Below are 22175 nucleotides of genomic sequence, written 5' to 3'. Positions count from 1 at the left end.
ATGTCATGCACTAAAAAGTTGCGATCTGCGATTCCCACGAATAATTGGCCGTGCTTTGGGCTAAAGGGCTGAGGACTGATGAACAATGGATGATGCTCATTATTCTTAATGTCTTCATCTGCAACATTTTCTTGTTTGTTTCTTCTGCGAGTTCTTCCTTGCTTTGCTCCCCGCTCTACAACATCTTCCGAACAACCTCCCACCACCGCCTCCTTATCATCTCGACCTCTTCTCTCTTTCGACCACTGTGACTGTCTCTAGGTACCCGTCGCTTTGCCTCGGAATGTCCTGAGCATTGACGCTTTGTTTGGCTGGGCTCGTCTGGACATTCATTTGGAAGTACCCAAGCAACTATCTTCTGCACCGCGATTCTTCTATAATACCGAAACGGGTCGCAGGACGACCCTGAGTGCCAGTAACAATGGCAAACGACCTGACCTCCGCCCTAGAGCACGCGGGTGGAAATGGCCAGAAAACGGAGGGAATCTCAATCAAGACGTTTGTGGCGTCACTGGCTACCGCTATAATAATTTTCACTATTGAATTTCTCCTGTTCCTGCTTCTCAAAGGGAAGCTCACTCGCATCTAGTAAGTGCTGTTATCAATCTCTGCTCGACAAATCGACACCGCTAACTGTGCGATCACTCTACAGCCAACCTCGAACGTACCTCGTCCCCGATAGAGAGCGAACCGAACCGTCCCCACCAGGTCTCTTCAAATGGATAATCCCAATCTTCAGCACGTCAAGCTCCGCCTTTATCCAGAAATGTGGTCTGGACGCCTACTTCTTCCTGCGATACCTGCGTATGCTCCTTAAAATATTCGTCCCTCTCGCTGTTATTATACTGCCGACGCTGTTACCGTTGAATAAGATTGGCGGAAAAGATCGAACCTACAAGAATGGGACCGACACAGGGGACAGGTGGAATGTGACTGGATTAGACCAGCTGGCGTGGGGTAATGTTGCTCCAGAGAACACGCACCGCTACTGGGGTCATTTGATCCTGGCGATATTTGTCGTTATCTATGTCTGCGCCATCTTCTTCGACGAGCTAAGGAGCTATATACGCCTCCGTCAAGCGTATCTAACATCCCCGCAACATCGTTTACGAGCATCTGCGACAACTGTCCTGGTGACGGCTATCCCGCAAAAATGGCTTTCTCTCGAGGCTTTAGAGAAGCTATACGATGTTTTTCCTGGTGGAATCCGGAACATTTGGATTAATCGCAACTTTGATGATCTCAACGAGAAAGTCAAAGAGCGAGACAGGCTGGCGTTGAAGCTTGAAACGGCGCTAACCGAATTGATCATCAAATGCAAAAAGGCTCAAATGAAGCAGGCGAAAGCAGCAGCGAAAAAGGCCGGGATCAAAGATGCCGACAAGAAGGAGAAGGAGGAAGCAGATGCGAAAGCTTCAAGAATAGCCATGGGTGCTGGTATCAGCTCCGGAGACCCTCATCAAGCCCATACTCTTCAGGAAATCTTGCATGGCGACAAATTAACTCGAAAAGGAACCAAGACAGACAGACGCAGGCATATAAATCCCCTGGAGCCTGCTATCGGGTTGGCAGGGGCTGTCGGCCAGGGGGTTGGCAAGCTGGGTAAGTCGGTCTTTGGTACTGTTATGAGACACGATCACGCCCAGCAAAATGGGGACCAGCCTGTATCAGACGAGTATACGTCCGACGACATCGCGACTGCCCACGGCGCGACGGATCCTACTGACATATCTGCGGGAGCCGAAAGAGACTCGCAACCGCGAAGGCCGTTCTGGAGAAGCAGGCCATCCAACTTATCCAAAAACAGTAATCTAACAGAACCAGATGAGCTGCCGCTTACAGCTCCGGAGACTCCAGTTGTTGACCCAGGGTCGCCTTCCAGCTCAGAAAACGACTCGCCAGTGAGGGCCCGCCCGGACAAAGATTTTGACCTTGCACGAAACGACGGCGCAGAGACCGAGGATGATACGTATCCGGTGGCATACAATGAACATTTCGAGAAGGATGATGCTGATGAGCCGCTATGGCAAAAGTATATTCGTCCCAAAGACCGTGAAACCATGCGATTGCCAATCTTCGGTATCAGCTGGATGCCTTCGCTTTGGCTCATGGGAAAGAAAGTTGACACCATCGATTATTGCCGCAAAGAAGTCGCTCGCTTGAACTTGGAAATCGAAATTGATCAACAGCACCCCGAAAGGTTCCCACTCATGAACTCGGCCTTTATCCAGTTCAATCATCAGGTTGCTGCCCACATGGCTTGTCAGGCAGTCAGCCATCATGTGCCCAAGCAAATGGCTCCCCGCACCGTCGAAATTTCCCCAGATGATGTTATCTGGGACAACATGTCAATAAAATGGTGGGAACGTTATCTACGTACATTTGGAATCATCGCCATCGTCGTCGGCATGGTGATTGGCTGGGCTTTCCCAGTTGCGTTTACCGGTTTACTGTCTCAACTTTCCTATCTTGAAGACGCATTCACGTGGCTGTCGTGGATATCAAAACTGCCAGAATGGTTTATCTCGGCTGTACAGGGTATCCTGCCTCCACTATTTTTGGCTATTCTCATGGCAATTCTGCCACTCCTGCTTCGTTTCCTCTGCCGAGCACAGGGTCTCCACACAGGCATGGAGATCGAGCTTACCGTGCAGAATTACTACTTCGCCTTCCTCTTTGTCCAGCTGTTTCTGGTCGTCGCCATCTCGTCCAGTATCACTACCATCCTCCAAAACATCACCGATGTCACAAGCTGGCCGGATCTTTTGGCGCAGAATATCCCCTTGTCAAGCAATTATTTCTTCTCTTACATGATTCTACAGGCGCTCTCTGTGAGTGCTGGAGCTCTAGTCCAGATCTTTAGCCTTGTCAGCTGGTTTATCCTTGCTCCAATCTTGGATTCAACAGCACGCAGAAAATGGGCCCGGACCACCAATCTCAACCAGATGCAATGGGGTACCTTCTTCCCCGTCTATACCACCCTTGCATCAATCGGTATGTGAAGCTATTACTCTTTATTGAACTCTCTAATAGCGTGCAGGATTAATATATTCGGTTATTGCGCCTCTGATCTTGGTGTTCAACATCATTACCTTTAGCCTGTTCTGGTTCGTTTACCGATACAACACGCTATATGTCACGAAGTTTCGCTTCGACACCGGTGGTTTACTGTTCCCGCGGGCCATTAACCAATTGTTCACTGGTATCTACGTCATGGAACTATGTTTGATCGGTCTTTTCTTCTTGGTTCGCGATGTTCAGGGTACCGTTGCATGCAAGGGACAAGCAATCGCAATGATTGTTGTGATGGTGCTCACCGCCGGGTTCCAGTTCCTGTTGAATGAAGCGTTTGGCCCTCTAATTCGTTATCTACCGATCACATTGGAAGACGAGGCCGTTCGCCGGGACGAGGAGTTTGCCCGCGCACAAAGGGCACGGTTGGGACTTGATGGTTACGAGGAAGAGGAGGAAGCAGAAGAGGAAATGGATACCCTTGAACATCGACTTGAAGCTCGTGAACGTGCTGAGTTCCAGGAAGAGCAGGATTCCAGTGACATTGAAATGAAGAAGTTTGAAGCCAACGGTGTGTCGAGACGGGCTTCTGGTCTGAGACGCAAGGGGCAGGGCCTCGATCCTCAGACCGCCGCTAATCTTAATTCTTCTCGTCGACCATCATGGGCCACCCATCAGTCTCCCAATCGGCGTTCTAAATATTTTGGTACCAATTCCGAGCAGGCAGTCCCCACAATTCAGCGGATGAGGGAGAAACTTCAGGAAGATGCTGAAGCCCAGGCTCCTGCAAGAACTCACAAAGGAGCTGCCTTGTTTGCAGGTATTCACGACGAACTGGAGGATCTCACTCCTGATGAGCGTGATCAACTTGTCCAGCGCGCATTTCAACACGATGCACTTCGCGCCAAGCGCCCTGTCATCTGGATCCCGCGTGATGACCTTGGAGTTAGCGACGAGGAGATTTACCGCACTCAGCGATTCAGCAAGCATATCTGGATTAGCAACGAGTACCAAGCACTTGATGGAAAGGGCCGGACTATCTTTAGCCGCAGCCCACCCGACTTCTCTGAGGTGGATCTCATTCAACTATAATCTTTTTACTTGTATATAGCAACGGTCTCTCCTATGGTAATGCTCCTTTTTAGCGACTGGCGTTTTTGGAGGTGGATACTGTTGCCTTTTTGTTTATAGGATTTTCATCTCTAACCAGGCTCTTTCTGGCACCTACATAAAGCACATACTAGCTTATGACAGCTGTACATTGATGATCGCTGAAGAACATTCTGATACCCTTTTATACGCATGCTCCAAACCCGTACTTCATTCTCCCAGTCTTGAATCAATAACACCAGATACTCCGTTTGAACTCCAAATCCCATACCCACCCCGATATACTCAACAAGCAACAGGCAACGCCCTAATCTGGCTCTTCCTATTGAATAACTTAACCTCCGCCTTCCGTCTCCTCGCAAGCCCATTCACCATCGTCCCATTCACATAAATCCACTTTGGCAGCTCTCCGTTTCCAACAAGCGCTACATCTCCACCATCATTCAACCGCGCAACAAGCGTAGTCTTTTCCATTGCCTCGATACCAGCATTGTACGTCCACGAGACCAACGCTCCGTACTGGTTCTCATTCAGTGTTACAGCATCTGAAAGCACATTCGTTAGGGCGTTTTGGTAGGTCTGGTCGCCGATTAGCGTTAGTATGTCATGTCGACAACGAAAGCTTATATTTGCTGCTCAGGGGTCGGACGAGGTGAAAGGCAACATACGGCAAGATCATTCACCAATAACCGGGATGCAGATTCCTCGGATAGAGGTTGTGGGAACGAGTCTGAGATATCGGAGCATGGCCAGTCGGTGCAGAGGTGGCCGTAGCCGACAGTCGGGTTTCCGTAGCCGTTGTCAGAGACGGAGGGTTTGAAGGGCTCGAAGGTTTTGAGGAGCTTCAGCGTTGCTGGGTTTACACTGGGGCCGGGACAAGCTGCAGAGGCAAAGGGTGTGAGGAAGAATATTGTTATGAGGAGGAGGTTGAGGAGGCGGTGCATCTTGCCGTTGTGTTGGGTGGTGTTTGGGGGTGCGTTCTGAGGTATATGGTGAGTCGAGGAGTGTTTGCGGGGGCGTATAGTCAAGCCTTGTCAGGGTTGAATGGTTTGAGGTATGAGGGGTCGCTACCGTCAACTATCCTCTTTCGAGTGTTATCGGTGTAGTATCTTGGTGATCTGCATAGATCGGCCTGCGGATACGATGCAGTCGTCAGCATGTGAATCCACGGGTGGGGGATCGCATCTCTCACAGATGGTACCTGGATTGGGATCTGCAAGGGCCAAGGGGTCTGTTTTCCATTCAGCCGTTCGAGCCTTGGTTTTAAGAACTTAGAGCATATTCGTTGGCCGCGAGGCTGAAGAGTTCCGACTGTTGTAGAAACCTAATGTCGTTTCAGTCTGTTGAACTACGCATACGAGTGCGAGGTTCTGGTGAGCGTTCATGGATACCGCAAATGCCAAGGGTTTTATCGAATTGTTCAAGCTTCTATCTTTTATTCAAGTGTTTGATCATGGGTCGAAGAAAGGGCTTGGAGAGAGAAATTAACAAATCGAGGGCTGCCGGTAGGCACCGCACAGATAGTTCTTGTCTTTTTTTAGATCTCACAAAGTACAGTACCGAAGCACCAGGGCTCGACGGAAGACCTAGGCAACAGCAGCATCGCAAGGACGGACTTGTTAGTAACACCAGGGCCATAAACTACGAATGAGCAAGCGGCCTAAGAATAGCAGCCAATAGGATTCTCAGTCTTGCCTCGGTCCGTCAAATCCCTGGAGTTGAAGATTGAAACATATCGAAGGTGCTTCTGGAGCGCAGGCGTCGAAGAGGGTGGTTGGCATTTGATGGTGAATGGAAACTGCGTGACATGTCAGCCAATGCGTCAGGATAATGTAAGAAACACAAGAGCTGAGAAAAAGACAAATGCGAGAGAGGAATATATCCAAGATATCATGATTGGAATTTGTATTGATCTATCTAAACCGTTCAATCCATGTACTTGCACAGAGGGAGTCGATAATTGTCTATGCTCCAGTAAGGCCGACGGACTCCGTTCCACTCTCCCTCCAGCGAGGGAACTGCAATGTCCTCCCACTCAACATCGAACCCAGCCTCGAAGATATCAATTTCCACGACCTTCTGGTAGACATCATAGCTGATCTGTCGATCGGCCCCCATGCCGTTGAAGAAACTCCACTTTCCTTCTTGCTCGAGCAGACCGATAACCTGCTCTGTGAAGAATTCCCGGAAGTCCGCATAGGACTCGGCGAATGTATCGTAGTAAATGGCATCGAACATCTCACCCTGCGCCACCAGGTCAGGGAGGATGTCTTGCCATTTGCCTTCGTGAATGACAACTCCGGGTTTTTCATGCCAGCCTTTTCGCTTCATCTCCGCGACAACGTCGGGGTGTGCCTCAATGATGTGATGTGAAGAGGGGGACTGGTCCTGGAGGAATCCGTCGACAATGCCCATTCCGTGTCCGACGTTTAGAACGCGGAGCCCCGGGGTGGGGAGGAGTTGTTTGGCGGATTTGAGCATGATGTCTGATTCCCACGCCATCATTACTCCATTCTGGTCTTGGTCGAGTAGTCGGTCTTGCTGGAATGTCAAGTCTGAGGTCAGATACCGTGAGCTTGTGACATTCGGACCTGCTGCTTCTGTCGTGGTCGCTGTAGCTGTAGCTGTGGCGTCGACTAATTGGGGAACAGACTCTTCGTCGGTTGTGGGTGCAGCATCAGTAGACTCCTGCTGAGCCTCCTCCTCATCGTCATCCCCATCCGACAGCTCCTCGTACCCATCCAATCTGTTCAACAATAACTCCGCCCGCACACCAGCATCCACAATCATTTCATACAGCTCCGTCAAACCCAGTCTCCGAGCAAGACACCCCGGCGTCTCATCATTCAAATCCAAGTCATTCCAGATAGCACCCTCCTGCAGGAGAAATTTCACAGTAGCCACGCCCGACTGAACGGTGCTCTCATGCTCACTAGTAGTCTGGTCTCCGTTCGCGTGTACGCCGTTCGGCTCGCCATTCGGTACAACCTCGTCCTCGTCGGCCTCGCAAGCTGCAATGGCCGAGTGCAGTGGCGAGTAGCCTGTCTCGGGGTCTTTGACGTTGGCGGGGTTGTTTCCAGCTGCTTCTCCAGAGCGGATAAGGCGGCGGAGTTTGGGGATGTCGTGCTGCGAGGCGGCAAGGAGGATCTCTTGGACCTCAAGGTCGACGTCGATTTCGATTGCTGGGTCTTGCATTTCTGAATAATGTGAGCATGGACCTGAGGAGTTTTTTGATTGTTGTAAGGTAGATAAGGGAGCGGCGCGCCCAAAAAAAAAAGGCGGGGTTCGAAGTAAGTCAGTTCGTCGCAATGAGGGGGCACGCACTTATGTTATGCCAAAAACCAATATGCTGTCCTCTCAAGACAGTTTTGACAGGCAGCCAAAGTGTCCTGTGAATGCTGCTGTGCTTTGGTGGTTGAAGAGGTTTGAGATTGTTTCTTTTCCCCGCCGAGATATAAAATTTCCGCCTGCCGCTTCCGTCCCCGCAATCAACGAAAGACTGGATAGGGTTCGAACTGGCATGATTCGTTGGGCAAGTGCAGATTCGCTGCGATCGCAACTACAGCTTTGACTTACTAACATGATTTTTTTCACGACGCTCAAGAGTATTAGAGAAGAGACACAATTCGCCTGGTTGCTGGGATAATCCTTGAATAACTATTTGTACAGATAATTTGTTGCACAGCCTGGACCACTTGAATATATGGCGGCCAGGAATGCTTCATCGCGAGGTTTCGAATGCCCCATAAACACTTATTTCTTGTCAACTTCTGATCCGGCGTTCACATTCAACCCAAGGCCTTCAGAATCCAGGTACAGCTTGTTCCTGCCGCCGCTTTCTTGAATGATCTGAGCAATGTGCCTGGCGTTCTCGATCTTCCGAAGCTCGATGTAACTCTTGCTCTTCTTGATCGCATCTCCGATAAGCTCAGCCGAGCGGGCTTCACCCTGAGCGCGGACAATGAACGCCTGCTTCTCTTGGCGAGCCTTGTCGACTAGGAAAGCGGCCCTTTGGGCTTCTTGTTGAGCGACTTGCTTGGCCTCGACAGCGGCGGTGAATTCGGGCGAGAATGTCAGGTGCTGTTAAAGAAAATGATGTCAGCAAAGTCGAGTCACAGAATTGGAATATGACAGCGGAGGAAGTGTACCGTAAGAGAAACATCATCTAGGACAATGTTGAAACGAGCAGCTCGTCGAGCGAGGTTATCGCGAACAAGTCTTGCGACATTCTCACGCTGAGTAATAAGCTGACTGGCATTGAACTGGGCAACCACGCTCTTCAAAACCTCGTTCACGATAGATGGAAGCACGCGCTCGTCAAAGTCCTGGCCGAGAGTTCGGTAGATCTGAGGAAGAGCATCTACCCGAGGTTTTGAAAGCACACGGCAGGTGATGTTCACCATCTGTAGATCTTTGGTACCAGTCAGGGAGGCAATGTTCCTCGGCTTCGCTCGGACATCGTAGATGATCGGGGTCTCGATCCAGGGAATCATAATGTGGGTTCCTGCATTAGAAGACTTCGTCAGATCCATAAGATGGCAGGAGTAGACAGAAATACTCGGCGCTTACCTTCCGGGTAGATGTCCTTCTTGACACCTCCGATTCGAGAGTACTTGATTGCGCGGTGACCACCATCAACTAAGAAACCCACTTAGTAACCCCAGACATATCCATATGACGGCCATAGAGACACAAAGAGCCCTTACCGTTGAACAACGTGTTTGACAGAGCCCATCCTCCGAGACCGAGGACAATCAAAGCTGCTGACGCGCCCAGTCCACCACCACCTCCACCGGATGGGAAGCCCCCATACTTGTACTTGTTCCGGTTCTGCAGAATAAGCTGAAGTCTCTGCCACTGATCTTTCGGGATCCGAGACATGATGAATATGTGAAGTGCGAGATTGACGTCTGGATGGGAAGGTCGGAAGAAGCCCTTCGAGGTTCGTCAATTTCCGGCAGTTCTCAGAATTCGGACACCGCCTTGGCAGCAAGCTCTCATACGAATCTGTCCGCCGACTGTGAACGATCGTTATTCTTTGCGTCGCCCAGAACAAACTCGAATCTCAAAGAGCTTGAGAGGGAAGCGTACCAGTGGTCTATAGAACGAAGTGTTATCTCAGAGTTGAAACTACTATACTTCTTTTCCTATCTCCCTTCCATTTTCCCAGAACATTCGCTTGTTGGCTTTCATTTGCGCCTTGAATAATTCGTACTTTGTCGCATATTGGTTGCTTCTGAACAATTCTGCAAAGATGGGTCCAGACAGAGCTGGGAAAAGTGTTTTTCTCGGGAATATTCCCTACAGTATGCTACTCTCATGTGTTTCACCAGCTCTCCGTCCAGTGACGCTAACATGGAGTGTTTAGACCTCACTGAGGAACAGGTCAAAGATATCCTTAGTACCGCCGGCACAGTGACGAAGTTCCGCTTGATGATGAACCCCGAAACAGGAAAGCCGAAAGGATACGGATTCGCGGATTTCGCTGATGCAGATGCTGCCGCGTCTGCAGTCCGCAACTTGAACGACTACGAGATTATGGGCCGCAAAATTCGCGTGGATTGGCCTCACAACAACGAGAAAGACTCTATACCCGAAGATTACTCACAACCTCCACAAATGCCCGGCCAGGATGCGCAATTAGGTGGCCCGCAGCTATCTGCACCTCTTCCTCCGCTCCCACCAGGCGTCGAGTTACCCCCGCACCTGGACTGCCCTAATGCCATTTCGCAAACGCTTGCCGCTCTTCCGCCAAACCAACTCCTCGACGTCCTCCAGCAGATGAAGTCATTGGCCATGTCAGATCCTGCACGTGCCACAGAGCTCCTGCGCCAGGCCCCTCAGCTTGCATATGCCATCTTTCAAGCCCTGCTGCTCTTGAACCTTGTCGACTACAACACCCTTGGAGCCGTGGTGGAGCAAGCTGCCCAGCCAACGGTGCCGCCTCCAACTGCCCCTCCTGCTGCACAGGGATTCCAGCCGTTTCCCGCCGTTCCGGGTCAAGTAGCGACGCCGCCAATGGTCAATACACCCTTTGCTCAGCCGCCGCAGCCGCCCCAACAGATGCCTGGGCAAGACGAACTGCTGCAGCAAGTCCTTAGTATGCCCCAGGCGGCCATTGACGCTCTTCCTCCCATGGAACGGAGCCAAATCATGCTCTTGCGGCAGCAGCTAATGCAAGGTGGAATGCGGTGAGAGGGCTTCGTTCTCTGTTTCTGATAAGTCAGGTGGCGCTATTTTCATTGTATCTATGGCAGTGTCGACATTTTCGGATTCCCGGCGCAAACGGTTCTCTTGGGAGTCTCTTATGATTTGCCTTGAATGATACCTGGGCATTAGCAGATTTTTCTCATGCTTTTTGTGTATTCTCTATTTTATCTTCTGCTTTTTTCTATTCTTACTGGGCAAAGCAGACGACGCACTATCTGAACTGGCATCTGTATGGAGTTGGCGTTGTTGAACGTTGGGAAGGAAAAGTACACCTTCGAGCACCGGTTCTCGCAGCAGTGATCTGCGATTCAAGCGTATAGCAGCATAGCTATCTTGAGTCGTCGCACATAGTTTTCCTTGGATAGATCATGATTCAGAGATCACCTAATCATCATTGACCTCGAGGTACTCCAACAATCCCATGGGATTTGGGACTGACCATTGATGGGACCTGCTCAATGTAGCGAATGCAACCTTTTCGCACGAGGATCCATCCTTCTACATGCCCTTTAGCTTCTTTCTTACGTACTGCTTCATCCTTCGTGGTTTTTATTCTGCGGGTTACACCAACTGGGGAATGTACTGTTTGGCGGGAACTCCTCCGCAAGGATTCGTTCGCCCTCCACCCAGTATAACACTATTTAAAGACTAAATACTAGACTCTTGTCCATCCAGCGATCAGCATCAATCAACTTGCGCTCTACAGAAGTCCAAAACTTTATATCGTGACGAGTGCGGCCCGTCTGCGTCGCTGATCCCCAAGATAAGCACCCTCTCAGTTTTTTGTCTTGAATATCCCATCCTGAAGCTCGGATCGAGTCCATCATCAGCCCATTTCATTAATATTCGCCCATCACCTGCATTGAGTCCTACTTCCGATTCAAGACAAGATCTCATCCTACTAGATGACAACGCATCACAGGATCCTGGTTCTTGTCGCAACTTAATCGCTGGGTTCCCGGCCACTGGAAGACGGCAGCATCCGGTTCCGTTTCTTGGGACAATTTACAATGCAGCTCGATCTAGCCACAAACGGCTGACCCTGGCTCCTACTCCCGCTCTCAATTATCAAATGTTCAGCCAGCCCAGGAAACCGAGGGCCGCCAAAAACAACCAGGTCTCTTCCACTGCCAAATCGACAATGCGCTCAGACACCAAGAGGGGAGGACGGGCTCGGGCTGAAACCACGCTGTCAATGACAATTACTTCTGGCTACCTGAAAAGGATCGGAGATGATCATTGTGGCATCATCAAATCCAACAAATCACATACATGAACGATGGAAGATCACGTCCCGCATCCCTGGGTTCGGCCACTGGAGCGGTCGGAGGCGTCCTGAACCAGCCCAGACCTTGCTTTTTCACCAATCGCTAACTATCCTGGAATGCGCGTCCCTGCTCTTTCGCTCAACATTTTTTTTATTTTGCTTTTTTTTGATGGTCGGATAACAAGACTTGACCATTGTGGGCCAGGCTTGGAAAAGTACGAAGAAGATCCGGATGCTAGGATCTACGAAGTATAAATAAGAATGCTGCTGTGGGACATTAAGTGCCTTGCCCGTTGACGCTCGTCAATTCCGATATTATTTCGATCCTGACTGACGGCGCTGCTGCAGGGACCTTTCTCTCCGAGACCTCCCCCGCTAGGAACATTTCACCACTAGCTTGGTACCATGCTGACCGCAGAATACCTGGAAATGAAGGCAGCATCATGCCAGACGCATCTTCATACTACACTTCGGGCTTGGAACCGATTACAGGGGATAATCAATGATGGTGAAATTGAGCTCGATGGCACAAAGCTTGATATACCCGGAGTGGTAGCGGTGGCCCAGTAAGTCAAAAAGTCGTTATCGAGGATATATGCTCTTACTTATGACGGTAGCCATCGTTGTATACCCAAAATCACTAGGGATCCGGTGATCCTCGACAGAATCGATACAAGTATCAGGGTTTTGAAGGACCAACTTGACAATGGCTACAGTGTATATGGTTAGTGGAATGCTCAGTCGAGCATAGCCACGTGGAACATGATGGACTGACATGGCGGCGCAGGAGTCAATACTGGGTTTGGCGGAAGCGCGGACTCGAGGACAGACAAGGTGGTCGCACTTCAGTCCGCACTACTACAGCTAACGCAAGCTGGTATCCTGGTGGAGTCGGACAAGGATGGCTCAACAAACTCGCAGCTCGAATCACATGCCATGCCAGCTGCATGGGTACGGGGTACTATGGTAGCCCGTTGCAACTCGAATCTCCGTGGACATTCTGCCGTGAAGCTCCCTGTGCTTGAATCAATGGTTCGTCTGCTACAACATCAAATCACCCCGGTTGTTCCTTTGAGGGGCTCAATCTCTGCCTCGGGAGATCTGATGCCGCTCTCCTATATTGCTGGTACTATCGAAGGAAATCCGGATGTTTATGTTCGGGTGCAGGATGGAGATAAAACTCGGATTATGAAGTCGAGTGATGGACTACAATCCGTGGACATGGAAGCCCAGAAATTGGGACCGAAAGAAGGACTGGGGCTGATCAATGGAACTTCGACGTCCGCTGCGGTCGCTAGCTTGGTGTTGTACGAGACACACCAGTTGTCTGTGCTCGTCCAGGCTCTCTCTGCCATGGGTGTCGAGGCTCTCACAGGGACTGCCGAGAGTTTTCATCCGTTTATCTCTGCTGTTCGACCTCACGATGGACAGATCGAGTGCGCAAATAACCTGCTTGCTTTCCTCCGGGGTTCGAAGTTGGCACAAGGTCTAGAGACCCAGAGAGTTCAAGACCGTCCAGGATTGATTCAAGATCGCTATGCTTGGCGCTGTGTGCCGCAATGGGTGGGACCTCAGCTGGAAGATCTACTTCTAGCTCATCGGCAAGTCACTGTTGAGCTCAACTCCACCTGTGACAATCCGCTTGTGGATGTGAAGACAAACAGTGTCTTCTCTGGTGGCAATTTCCAGGCAGTTTCGATCACCTCTGCCATGGAGAAAACCCGATTGTGCTTGCAGATGTTTGGTCGATTAATCTTCTCCCAAGCAACAGAGATGATTGATCCCAGCCTAAACAATGGCCTTCCAACCAATCTTGTTGCAGATGACCCAAGCTTGTCGTTCACCATGAAGGGAGTGGACATTAGCATGGCATCATATATGGCAGAGCTGGGCTATCTCTCGAACCCCGTCAGCTCGCACGTTCAGTCAGCAGAGATGCGCAACCAAGCCATTAACTCTATGGCTTTGGTGTCTGCTCGGTACAGCATGCAAGCTGTCGAGATTCTATCTCTCATGTGCGCCTGTGACCTATACATTGCATGCCAAGCTCTGGACCTTCGCGCCCTTCATCTCGCTTTTCTAGAGCAAGCGAAGGTACAACTTCATGCCGTCACATCGAACATATTCTCGACATACCTCTCCGAGTTAGAGCTAGCGGCCTTGGACAATACCCTCAACAATTACTTGACGGAAGCATGGCCGACAACCAACCGTCTCAGTCCTTTCGACCGGGTGCACTCGGTGATTGAGAACGCTCTCTCAATACTCCTTGAGAAGCTCAAGCACCACAGCGGCCCTAGACTGGGAGATCTGGAGGCATGGAAAAGCCAAGCACAGGACGCGTTGAACAATGCGTACCAAGAAACCGCAGCTGCATTTTTCTCGAAGCAACATACTGTGAATCTGCTTGGTGAGGGCTCTAAGGTTTTGTATGAAACAGTACGACAAGAGCTAGGTGTTCCTTTCCACCAGGGCTTCGTTGAACATCCCACCATCGACAGCGAGACTCACAACGGCCGTGCCAAAAAGACCATCGGCTCGTGGATATCAATTATATACGAGGCGATTCGAGACGGGCGTCTCATGAATCCATTATTGCAGTCGCTGAGCTCTACTGCCATTGATGAGTTGGATGTAAGCGTAGATTGGAGAGAGACCCCGACCCCTGCTTCTTCTGGAAACGGGCTGGACTGAATTCATTGCGATTGCCTGGAGCGATGCTTGGATAAAGGGGAGCAATGACTTTTCTGTGTTTATTTTAATGACGTACCTAATCCTAGTTAGTCCCTTTCAATACATGGATAATGCTTAATGCTTTGGGATGGCATTTTCAATCTAGTCCTTGTGTTTTTGCTTGTCTGCCAGGAAATGAGCACATTTTGACCATAGTGCAAGCCTCACACCAGGGCGACACAACCCCTCTAGTCGCAATGTATTCACTTCACAAGAAAAGAATTTTCTGTTCCCTTTCTCTGGTTTTTTCTTTTTCTTCCTAACTTTCCCTGCTTCTTTCCTCCCCATCTCCACCACCTCCCATCCTCCACGTGACTCCTTGAACCCTACCTATAAACCTCACCTTCTCTAACCACATTGCAGATAAAGGGAATCAATCTGCCTCTCAAGCCCTTCAAACCATTTCAATTGATTAGAATCTACCCCCCCAGAGTTCCCAGAATGCCACCCAAAAGAAAAAGACCCCCCTCCCTGCCCCTCCGCACCCTCGCCTCAACCCGCTCTAGGCGGTCCATCACGCTTCGTCAGAATGCATCGCCTGTTGCTACTCCCGATCGAAATAATGCCCAGTCTGAGACTAAAGCCGTGGTGTTTAAAGCCGAGGAGAGAGCCAAAGACGGAGAGGATCTTCCTGGTGTTGAGGTGCGACCGAGATGTATCGTGACGCTGCGCCTTACTAGATCGCGGGCTGCTGCTTCTGCTACAGTTCCTCTGGATTCAGCTGTGCACGGCACTTCAGATGGGAAAGGTGATGAGAGCGATGATGAGCCTTCAAGGCCTGCCAAGCGTTCTAGGCGGTCTTTGGCTGCTGTTGAAGTTCAGATTCAAACCAGAGTCGAAGCTGAAACTGGAGCCGAGCGCGAGACTCAGAAGGATGCGTCTGTCACTGATATAACCACCGACACCTCATCTGTCGATGATGCTTACTCAGAACGAGGAAGCATTCGAACTGCACAGAGTTCTCCAATGCCCGTCACTCAAGCAAGGCCAAGAGCAAGATCGATCCCTCGCGCTTCCCGATCAAGGCCAGCTACCGCCAGGTCCAATTACAGGCCTAGAGGCAGACCTAGGACGCAGCGCACATGCACATCTACCGCTATGGCCTCCACTACCTCCTCTAACTCTACCCTGACCGCCAACTCCAATGTCACTGACTCTGCAATCGACCTTGATGTCCCCGAGATAGCCCGCTCGCAGCCCTACTCGGGCCCCATGAGGGCTCGGACGCAACTTGCCTTGAGTCTCCCGCCCATGTACAAGCTTAGTGATATCTACAAGTCTCTTGCGGACAAAGCCATTGACTTGGGGCTTGATGAGGTCTTGGAGTATTTGGGGGAGAGGCCCTTGAGGGTTGTCACAGTTTGTTCGGGGACTGAGGCGCCGTTGCTGGCGTTGGAGATGGTCAAGGATAGTGAGTACCCACCATTTCTTTACCTCTACTTCTACTTACATTGTGTCTTATTCTGAGGCGTGTACTTGCTAACATATGCTCTAGATCTGCGGAAACATTCCAATAAGAACTTGAACTTCAAACACCTGTTTAGCGCCGAGATTGTTCCCTTCAAGCAGGCGTATATTGAGCGAAACTTTCACCCCCCTCTTCTCTTTCGAGATGTGGCTGAGCTCAAGGATAGAGTTGCGTATGTTTCTCGATCCCTCTTATTCTTTCCTGACTTATGGTCTCGCATCGTATGTATAGATCGCACTGCTAACCAACAAAGCCAAACCGCGTATGGCGCCACCGAGAAGATTCCCAAAAACGCCGACATTCTCATCGCCGGCTTCGCGTGCGTCGACTTTTCCGTGCTGAACAACCACCGCAAGACCCTCGACGAAAAGGGCGAGTCTGGCGGCACGTTTTGGGGAATCGTCCGATACGCAATGACGTACAGGCCTCGTCTCGTTATCCTAGAGAACGTGAAATCTGCCCCGTGGGAAAAGATCGCGAAACACTGGAATGAGATTGACTACTTTGCTATTCGCGCAGACGTCGACACAAAAGCATACTACCTCCCGCAGACCCGCGAGCGAGTGTACATGTTCTGCGTCGACAAGCGGCGCATGGATGGGAATGGGCTTTCGGAAGAAGATATGCGAACATGGACCGAAGTGTTGGCAAAGTTCAAGCGTCCCGCAAGCTCGCCTGCTGGTATGTTTTTGATGGATGTAGATGACAGGAGACTCGAGCAGATTGAGCGCGACATGGCGATGAAGATTGCCTCGTCGGCGTCGTCTGCGAGGGCTACAGTTAACTGGGCCAAGTATCAGGTTAGGCATCAGAACTATCGACTTAGCCAGGGCCTTGGACATCGTCGGCCCGTTAGCAAGTCTCAGGATGATGGAACTTGTCGGATGCCGGACTTCGCGTGGCAAACCTGGGTTAAATCGTTGCCGGAGCGGGTCTGGGACACGATTGATGTCAACTTTTTGAGGAAGCTGGCGGAGGGATGTGATATGAACTACAAAGAGTATGACTTCCCTCTTTGCTTATCTTCATTTAATGCATAGCTACTTACTTATTTTAGGAGATGCCTGGAGCTATCGCAAGGGATCGATCGCGAGATTGATTCTCGCGCCTATGGTATTGTTGGTTGTATTACACCCTGTGGCATCCCATATATGACGACCAGGGGCGGGCCTCTTTGCGGTCTCGAGTCTCTTGGTCTACAAGGCCTACCGCTAGACAGGCTTTTGTTAACGCAAGAGACTCAGCGCGAACTCCAAGACCTCGCTGGAAACGCGATGAGCTCTCCTGTCGTCGGCGCTGCAATCCTTTCTGCACTCATCGTCGGCCATAAGGTTCTCAAAAAGGGAAATGTATCTCAAGCAGCAAATCCTCGCGCACTCAAACACAAGATCATAACTCCCCAAGAGAACACCATGATACCGAGCTCCATGTTGCTAGACTCAAGCACTGCTGTTGATCTCCCAAATCTCCGTGCGCGAGCAGCGAGCAGCGCGAGATATTGCATGTGCGAAAGACAGAGTTCGACGCGAGCAGTGATATTGAAGTGTACACTATGCTCGCACACAGCGTGCTCCGAGTGCAGTGGTAACCCCACTCATGCTTATGAACGCTGGACTGACTTGGAACGCTCCGCGCCCTTTGATTTCATCAGTGAGCTTCGGAGCATCTTGCCGGCAAGGCTTTTGGTACACAACTTATCTCGCGAAGAATGGAAGGCACCAGAATTGGATCATCCTGGTATACCGCATATCTGGGACGACTTTTGGGACGCACTACTTAGAGTGCCTGGTGATGAACTGCGCTTTTTGGATGTCAAACGAGGTGAAGTTTGGACTGCTGTATACGGCGGCAAGTATTCTTTTTTGAACCTCGTTATTGGACGGGATGATATTGTTTGGCAGCTTTTTGCAAAGCCACATGAGTCGTATCCTGCTGTTAGTCTGATCCGCGAGATTTTGTCAAAGCCGATTGCCCGTATGAAGGTGCCGCAGGTTGGATCACTTTTGGAAGGCACTTGGGAAATCTGTTCACCCATTAGCACGCCCACCCCTTTTGCTATTTCTGGAAGCGGCGACCGGGTTCCTTCCTACGAGGCAAGATGCGGATTGGAATTGGGAGGATTTCAGGATTCAAAAGTTTGGACTCACATCACAGTTCAGGGCCCCTTGGAATCGATCAAGTACTTGGAGTTGGACATCCGGGGTACCTATGAGCTTCTTCAGGATTGTGGCACAGCCAACGCCTGTCTTCACAAGAGGCCAGCAGCCAGCGGGCAGCCGGCTATGTACCTGTTCTTGGATCCGACCAAGCTGGGAGAGCCGAAGCTTGATGCGTTTGTCTTTTCCCTTGAGCATCGACGCAACCAGGGTTATGGGAGCCGTTCAACCATTGCTGAGATCACGCACACGTGGCGGTCGTCGAATGTCTCAGAGAGGTCAATTATAGTAAAAGTTTATCATCGAAAGTGGTTGCCTGTCGAAGATGCCACTCTGCGCTGCTATGGTGGCGATGTTGACGAGCCGATTAGGTGCTACAATTTGGACCCCGATGCCTCATTTTGCATTAACAAAGACAAATGCCATGACACCAATATCACGTTGATGTCCTTTGAGGCACCGGTAGGTGTCATTGACACGCCACCTGATTCCGCCGAATGGACTGTCACAGATCCAACAGATGCCTCTGGCCTGTTGCGAGACCATGCATGGCTGCTGCAGAAAGCCGCTGCGCATTCATGGTTTGGGGACTGGAAGCAAGTTGCCCAAGATGAGCTCAAGCTGGAGCAATGCTACAGTTGCGTACCAGAAAAGCCAAAGATCATTTGGGGCCGGAATCGGAGAGGATGGCTGAGGGCATATGAAGATCCGTATGGAGCAGCTAGATACGAACGCCAGGTCAAACTGCGACCCCCGCCATTTTTGATATGCCGCCGCACTGGCGAGCAGCGTCTCGGAGATTTTCGCATCACGCTCAATATCCAAACGCTGCTGCACCAGGCTATCTCGAAACTAGTCAACTCATGTGTCGACAGCTGTTCTCTTCATTGGCGACTTGTGCCGAACTCATATGACACAAGGAACATGGTCTTTCCTAAATTCGTCTTAAGGAGCAACAAGCAGGATCTGTCAAGCTCACAGCCGCCCAGATTTCTGCTGGAACTGCGGCCAGAGCAGCTGCGTTCTCTGTCATGGATGGCAAACCAAGAAGCTGACGACATTGAGCCTTTCACTGAGGAAGAGATTGAAGAGGCGCTTTTGCCAACCCTGATGTGGCGTGCAGAAGGAAGAGTCGCCGCTTCAAAGACCGTACGAGGAGGCATCCTGGCGGACGATGTCGGTTACGGGAAAACAGCCATCGTTCTAGGGTTGATCGACTTGCAGTACGGAAAAATCAAGTTCAACGCAGCTGTTTCTCTGAATGGCGAAGGATTTATTCCTAGTGATGCGACCCTCATTGTTGTCCCATCTATCATGCTCCAGCAATGGCAGTCGGAAATTGCCAAATTCCTAGGAGACAAGTACAGAGTCCTCGTCTTCCCCTCCGCCGCAGCATTGGCAAAGACGACCATTGCAGACATCAGAGATTCCGACATCATTCTAGTCTCATGGTCTGTCTTCAACACCCCGGCATATTATCAACGTATGCAAAAGTTCTGTGGCGCCTCTCGTGTTCCATCGAAGCCGGGTAGACATTTTGACGACTGGTTCCTGAATACACATCAATTGATGAAAGACCAGGTCCAGATACTGGCGGAACAAGGCCCGGCAGCTTTTCTCAACAGTTTGCGGGCCGCACGCGATAAGGTCAAACCCGTGGAAGAGGACTGTATCTATGTTCCGTCGAGACGGCTGAGAGGGAAGCAGTACGAGCTGGCACAAGGAGATAAGAATAAAGAAGCGTCGACTGGCGTATCATATGCGGATGTGTCTAGTGATGATGAAAATTCTGAAATGAGCGATGAGGACGATCCAAACTCTCTTGCCGACAGAGTCCACAAGAACCTGGAGCTCGCACCACCGAAGTCATTTGGGATCAAACAGGAAGAAGTGGAGGAGGGCTTGGACGCATACTCGACCGACGAAGACACCGAGTGTGACACAATTTCATCGGAGAGATGCCGCCCACGCACTCAGCAGAAAGGAAACAGCAGGAAACGGAAGTCCGGTCAAGCCACCCCAGGAAGCAAGTGCCAGAGCACTTGGAACGACAGGAAGCAGTTTAGCATAGACAAGAACGCGGAATCCCAACATTGGGAGACCCTTACAGCGGCCTTCTTCCATGCCTTCGAGTTCAATCGGCTGGTAGTCGATGAGTTCACATATGCAAACACAGACAGACTAAGCCAGTTACTTTCGTTGCGGGCTCACTCCAAGTGGGTCCTCTCTGGCACGCCACCACTCAATGACTTTGCAGACGTGAACACTATTGCCCCGTTTCTAGGTGTACATCTTGGAGTTGACGATGATGGCGATATACACTCGCAGAATAGACGGCTGAAATCCCTCCATAGGCAGCGCTCTGAGGCGGAGACGTTTCAGTCTTTTCAGTCTACACAGAGCGAAGCATGGCACAGGCGTCGACACGAGGTTGCTCAAATCTTCCTAGACCGATTTGCGCGGCGAAATGTTGCGGAGATTGACGAGATTCCGTCAACTGAGCATATCATTCTTGTCGAGCAATCGCCCGCAGAGAAGGTCGTCTATCTTGAGTTGTATAAGCAGCTGATGACATACAATCGGCAACTTCGTCGCAGCGGTGGCCGAGGGCGATTCGGCAGCGACCAGGCAGACCGGCTCGATGAGATTATCGAAAGCAGTTCAACGGCAGAAGAGGCCCTGCTGAAGCGCTGCACGTCTCTTGCGCTCCAGGGACGTTGGAATGGAGATGGCCAACCGGAAGCGGCTACCTGCCAATCCCTTATCAACGTTCGCTTGGAGCAGCTGGTAAAGCTGAAGGATGAGTTCAAAGACATGGTCAAGTTGGCTGCCTGGGTTTACAACGCATGTGATGTGAAATATGAAAAGTTCCACAAGTTCATTGAAAGTGTGGTTCGACACGACTTTGGTGATATGCTAGTGACAGAGGAAGCGTACCCTCTCATCAAGGACGCCATCTTCAAGTCACATAGAGATGACTGGAAGCTGTTCTTCGCGAGTCTGCACGGCCATGCCAATGTCGAAATCGAAGGCGATGATGCTGAAGAGACCAGCTCTAACCAAGCCAAAAGGAAGTCGAAGGATACCCTTCCTCTGCCCATGAAACCAACGCGGGTTGGGGAGTTCGAACCGATGCTCCGAGAAGTCACAACCACGATCCGCAACCTAATAGTCGAATGGGTTCTCCGTGAGCGAGCACTGCGCTTCCTTGGAACTGCTCTGCAGGTACAGACGGGATCGCAGAAGATCTTCCCTTGCCATCGCTGCCTGGGTCGGCCTGAATCGCTAGCCAAGATGAATATCCTCGGCTCGTGCGGCCACGCATTGTGCTCGAACTGTACGCCGATAACAATCGAAAAAGAAGAATGTGCGGTCATAGGATGCCGGGGTTCTGGAAAGAAATTCAACGTCATCAATGCCATGACCTTCAGCCCAAATGATCTGGGCGGAGACAGAAACATGGACCAGAGCTCCAGATACGGTGGCACTAAGCTCGACGCCCTCGTCGATATCATTCAAAACAGAGTTCCAGTTGATGAGCGCGTTCTCCTCTTCATCCAGTTCCCGGACTTGATGCAGATAGCATCCAAAGCACTGGACCTGGCCAGAATCAAACACATAACCATTTTCTCTACCGGCCGCCAGTTAACCCAGAAGATCGAGCAATTCCAGAAGACCAGTTTCGGGGAGAACAAAGTCCTCTTGTTGAACCTGGGCAGTGAGATGGCAGCGGGACTGTAAGTTCACTCTCTTCATCTAGAATTTGGCCTTGGGTATTATCTAACCAAGCCTTTCATCTGAATAGAAACCTCCAATGCGCGAACCATATCATCTTTCTCTCGCCCCTCCTAACCCAAACCCAATACGACTATGAGTCGTCCATGATCCAAGCTATCGGCCGATGCCGACGATACGGACAAACCAGACACGTCCAAGTTTACCATCTGCTCGCGAAGATGACGATCGATGTGAATATCTTCCAGGATAGGAGGGACAAAGTGGTTGTTGAGAGAGGTGGAGAAGCGGTCTTGGTGTCGGCTGAGGAGGCGTCGAAATCAGAGGCGATCAGCTGCCAGGGTCCGGAGCTGGTTGTTGATAATGCGTTCTGAGTGCTGAAGGGTGTCGGAGAAGTCGGAGGAGGAGAACTAAGATTTGTATTGTACGTAAGAGTAGATGGGAATAACTCTGCGGAAACTGTGTCATTTGAGCATCAAGAGAT

At 50.7% G+C, this 22175-nt stretch overlaps 7 protein-coding genes across 7 annotated transcripts; 4 read left to right on the top strand and 3 right to left on the bottom strand.

Annotated features, from left to right (window-relative positions):
- Positions 1-336: 336 nt before the first annotated feature.
- On the top strand, positions 337-4159 carry BJX68DRAFT_156882 (putative DUF221 domain protein). Its single transcript, XM_071036766.1, has 3 exons — positions 337-588; positions 653-2994; positions 3041-4159. The coding sequence occupies exons 1-3, from the start codon at positions 422-424 to the stop codon at positions 4102-4104; spliced, it is 3573 nt and encodes a 1190-aa protein (XP_070895496.1). The 5' UTR covers positions 337-421; the 3' UTR covers positions 4105-4159.
- Positions 4160-4255: 96 nt separating this feature from the next.
- BJX68DRAFT_156874 (lysozyme) lies at positions 4256-5252 on the bottom strand. Its single transcript, XM_071036765.1, has 3 exons — positions 5201-5252; positions 4791-5152; positions 4256-4701 (listed from the first exon to the last, which is right to left on the bottom strand). The coding sequence occupies exons 2-3, from the start codon at positions 5064-5066 to the stop codon at positions 4408-4410; spliced, it is 570 nt and encodes a 189-aa protein (XP_070895495.1). The 5' UTR covers positions 5067-5152; positions 5201-5252; the 3' UTR covers positions 4256-4407.
- A 722-nt stretch (positions 5253-5974) lies between these two features.
- Positions 5975-7544, bottom strand: rmt2 (protein-arginine N5-methyltransferase). Its single transcript, XM_071041247.1, has one exon. It carries the CDS (start codon positions 7315-7317, stop codon positions 6049-6051), a length of 1269 nt encoding a protein of 422 aa, XP_070895494.1. The 5' UTR covers positions 7318-7544; the 3' UTR covers positions 5975-6048.
- On the bottom strand, positions 7528-9037 carry BJX68DRAFT_244105 (prohibitin subunit PHB2). The gene is made up of 4 exons (XM_071041246.1): positions 8829-9037; positions 8692-8760; positions 8271-8626; positions 7528-8202 (listed from the first exon to the last, which is right to left on the bottom strand). Exons 1-4 carry the CDS (start codon positions 9001-9003, stop codon positions 7876-7878), a joined length of 927 nt encoding a protein of 308 aa, XP_070895493.1. The 5' UTR covers positions 9004-9037; the 3' UTR covers positions 7528-7875.
- A 28-nt stretch (positions 9038-9065) lies between these two features.
- BJX68DRAFT_244104 (putative polyadenylation factor subunit CstF64) lies at positions 9066-10818 on the top strand. Its single transcript, XM_071041245.1, has 2 exons — positions 9066-9428; positions 9491-10818. Exons 1-2 carry the CDS (start codon positions 9377-9379, stop codon positions 10315-10317), a joined length of 879 nt encoding a protein of 292 aa, XP_070895492.1. The 5' UTR covers positions 9066-9376; the 3' UTR covers positions 10318-10818.
- A 988-nt stretch (positions 10819-11806) lies between these two features.
- On the top strand, positions 11807-14411 carry BJX68DRAFT_156791 (L-Aspartase-like protein). Its single transcript, XM_071036764.1, has 3 exons — positions 11807-12165; positions 12217-12323; positions 12387-14411. Exons 1-3 carry the CDS (start codon positions 12005-12007, stop codon positions 14291-14293), a joined length of 2175 nt encoding a protein of 724 aa, XP_070895491.1. The 5' UTR covers positions 11807-12004; the 3' UTR covers positions 14294-14411.
- A 362-nt stretch (positions 14412-14773) lies between these two features.
- BJX68DRAFT_270227 (putative SNF2 family helicase) lies at positions 14774-22065 on the top strand (the record flags this gene model as incomplete). The annotated part of the gene is made up of 5 exons (XM_071046574.1): positions 14774-15743; positions 15828-15972; positions 16054-16800; positions 16858-21693; positions 21762-22065. 5 exons carry the CDS (start codon positions 14774-14776, stop codon positions 22063-22065), a joined length of 7002 nt encoding a protein of 2333 aa, XP_070895490.1.
- Between the last annotated feature and the right edge of the window lie 110 nt (positions 22066-22175).

This window comes from Aspergillus pseudodeflectus (genome assembly GCF_044049435.1).
Source record: "Aspergillus pseudodeflectus strain CBS 756.74 chromosome Unknown BJX68scaffold_47, whole genome shotgun sequence".
NCBI lineage: Eukaryota > Fungi > Ascomycota > Eurotiomycetes > Eurotiales > Aspergillaceae > Aspergillus > Aspergillus pseudodeflectus.
Note: the sequence above shows the minus strand (reverse complement) of the source record. Positions and strands in the feature narration are given on the sequence as shown.

What these genes read in the sequence shown, in the direction of transcription:
- BJX68DRAFT_156882 (XM_071036766.1), top strand. Translation starts at nt 422, where the DNA reads ATGGCAAACGACCTGACCTCCGCCCTAGAGCACGCGGGTGGAAATGGC. An exon ending in GGGAAGCTCACTCGCATCTA is followed by an intron (nt 589 to 652) that starts GTAAGTGCTGTT and finishes ATCACTCTACAG; the next exon opens with CCAACCTCGAACGTACCTCG. An exon ending in TACCACCCTTGCATCAATCG is followed by an intron (nt 2,995 to 3,040) that starts GTATGTGAAGCT and finishes AATAGCGTGCAG; the next exon opens with GATTAATATATTCGGTTATT.
- BJX68DRAFT_156874 (XM_071036765.1), bottom strand. Translation starts at nt 5,066, where the DNA reads ATGCACCGCCTCCTCAACCTCCTCCTCATAACAATATTCTTCCTCACA. An exon ending in TATTGGTGAATGATCTTGCC is followed by an intron (nt 4,702 to 4,790) that starts GTATGTTGCCTT and finishes ATCGGCGACCAG; the next exon opens with ACCTACCAAAACGCCCTAAC.
- rmt2 (XM_071041247.1), bottom strand. Translation starts at nt 7,317, where the DNA reads ATGCAAGACCCAGCAATCGAAATCGACGTCGACCTTGAGGTCCAAGAG.
- BJX68DRAFT_244105 (XM_071041246.1), bottom strand. Translation starts at nt 9,003, where the DNA reads ATGTCTCGGATCCCGAAAGATCAGTGGCAGAGACTTCAGCTTATTCTG. An exon ending in GTCAAACACGTTGTTCAACG is followed by an intron (nt 8,761 to 8,828) that starts GTAAGGGCTCTT and finishes TGGGTTTCTTAG; the next exon opens with TTGATGGTGGTCACCGCGCA. An exon ending in GAAGGACATCTACCCGGAAG is followed by an intron (nt 8,627 to 8,691) that starts GTAAGCGCCGAG and finishes CTTCTAATGCAG; the next exon opens with GAACCCACATTATGATTCCC.
- BJX68DRAFT_244104 (XM_071041245.1), top strand. Translation starts at nt 9,377, where the DNA reads ATGGGTCCAGACAGAGCTGGGAAAAGTGTTTTTCTCGGGAATATTCCC. An exon ending in TCTCGGGAATATTCCCTACA is followed by an intron (nt 9,429 to 9,490) that starts GTATGCTACTCT and finishes TGGAGTGTTTAG; the next exon opens with ACCTCACTGAGGAACAGGTC.
- BJX68DRAFT_156791 (XM_071036764.1), top strand. Translation starts at nt 12,005, where the DNA reads ATGCTGACCGCAGAATACCTGGAAATGAAGGCAGCATCATGCCAGACG. An exon ending in GGAGTGGTAGCGGTGGCCCA is followed by an intron (nt 12,166 to 12,216) that starts GTAAGTCAAAAA and finishes TTATGACGGTAG; the next exon opens with CCATCGTTGTATACCCAAAA. An exon ending in CAATGGCTACAGTGTATATG is followed by an intron (nt 12,324 to 12,386) that starts GTTAGTGGAATG and finishes ATGGCGGCGCAG; the next exon opens with GAGTCAATACTGGGTTTGGC.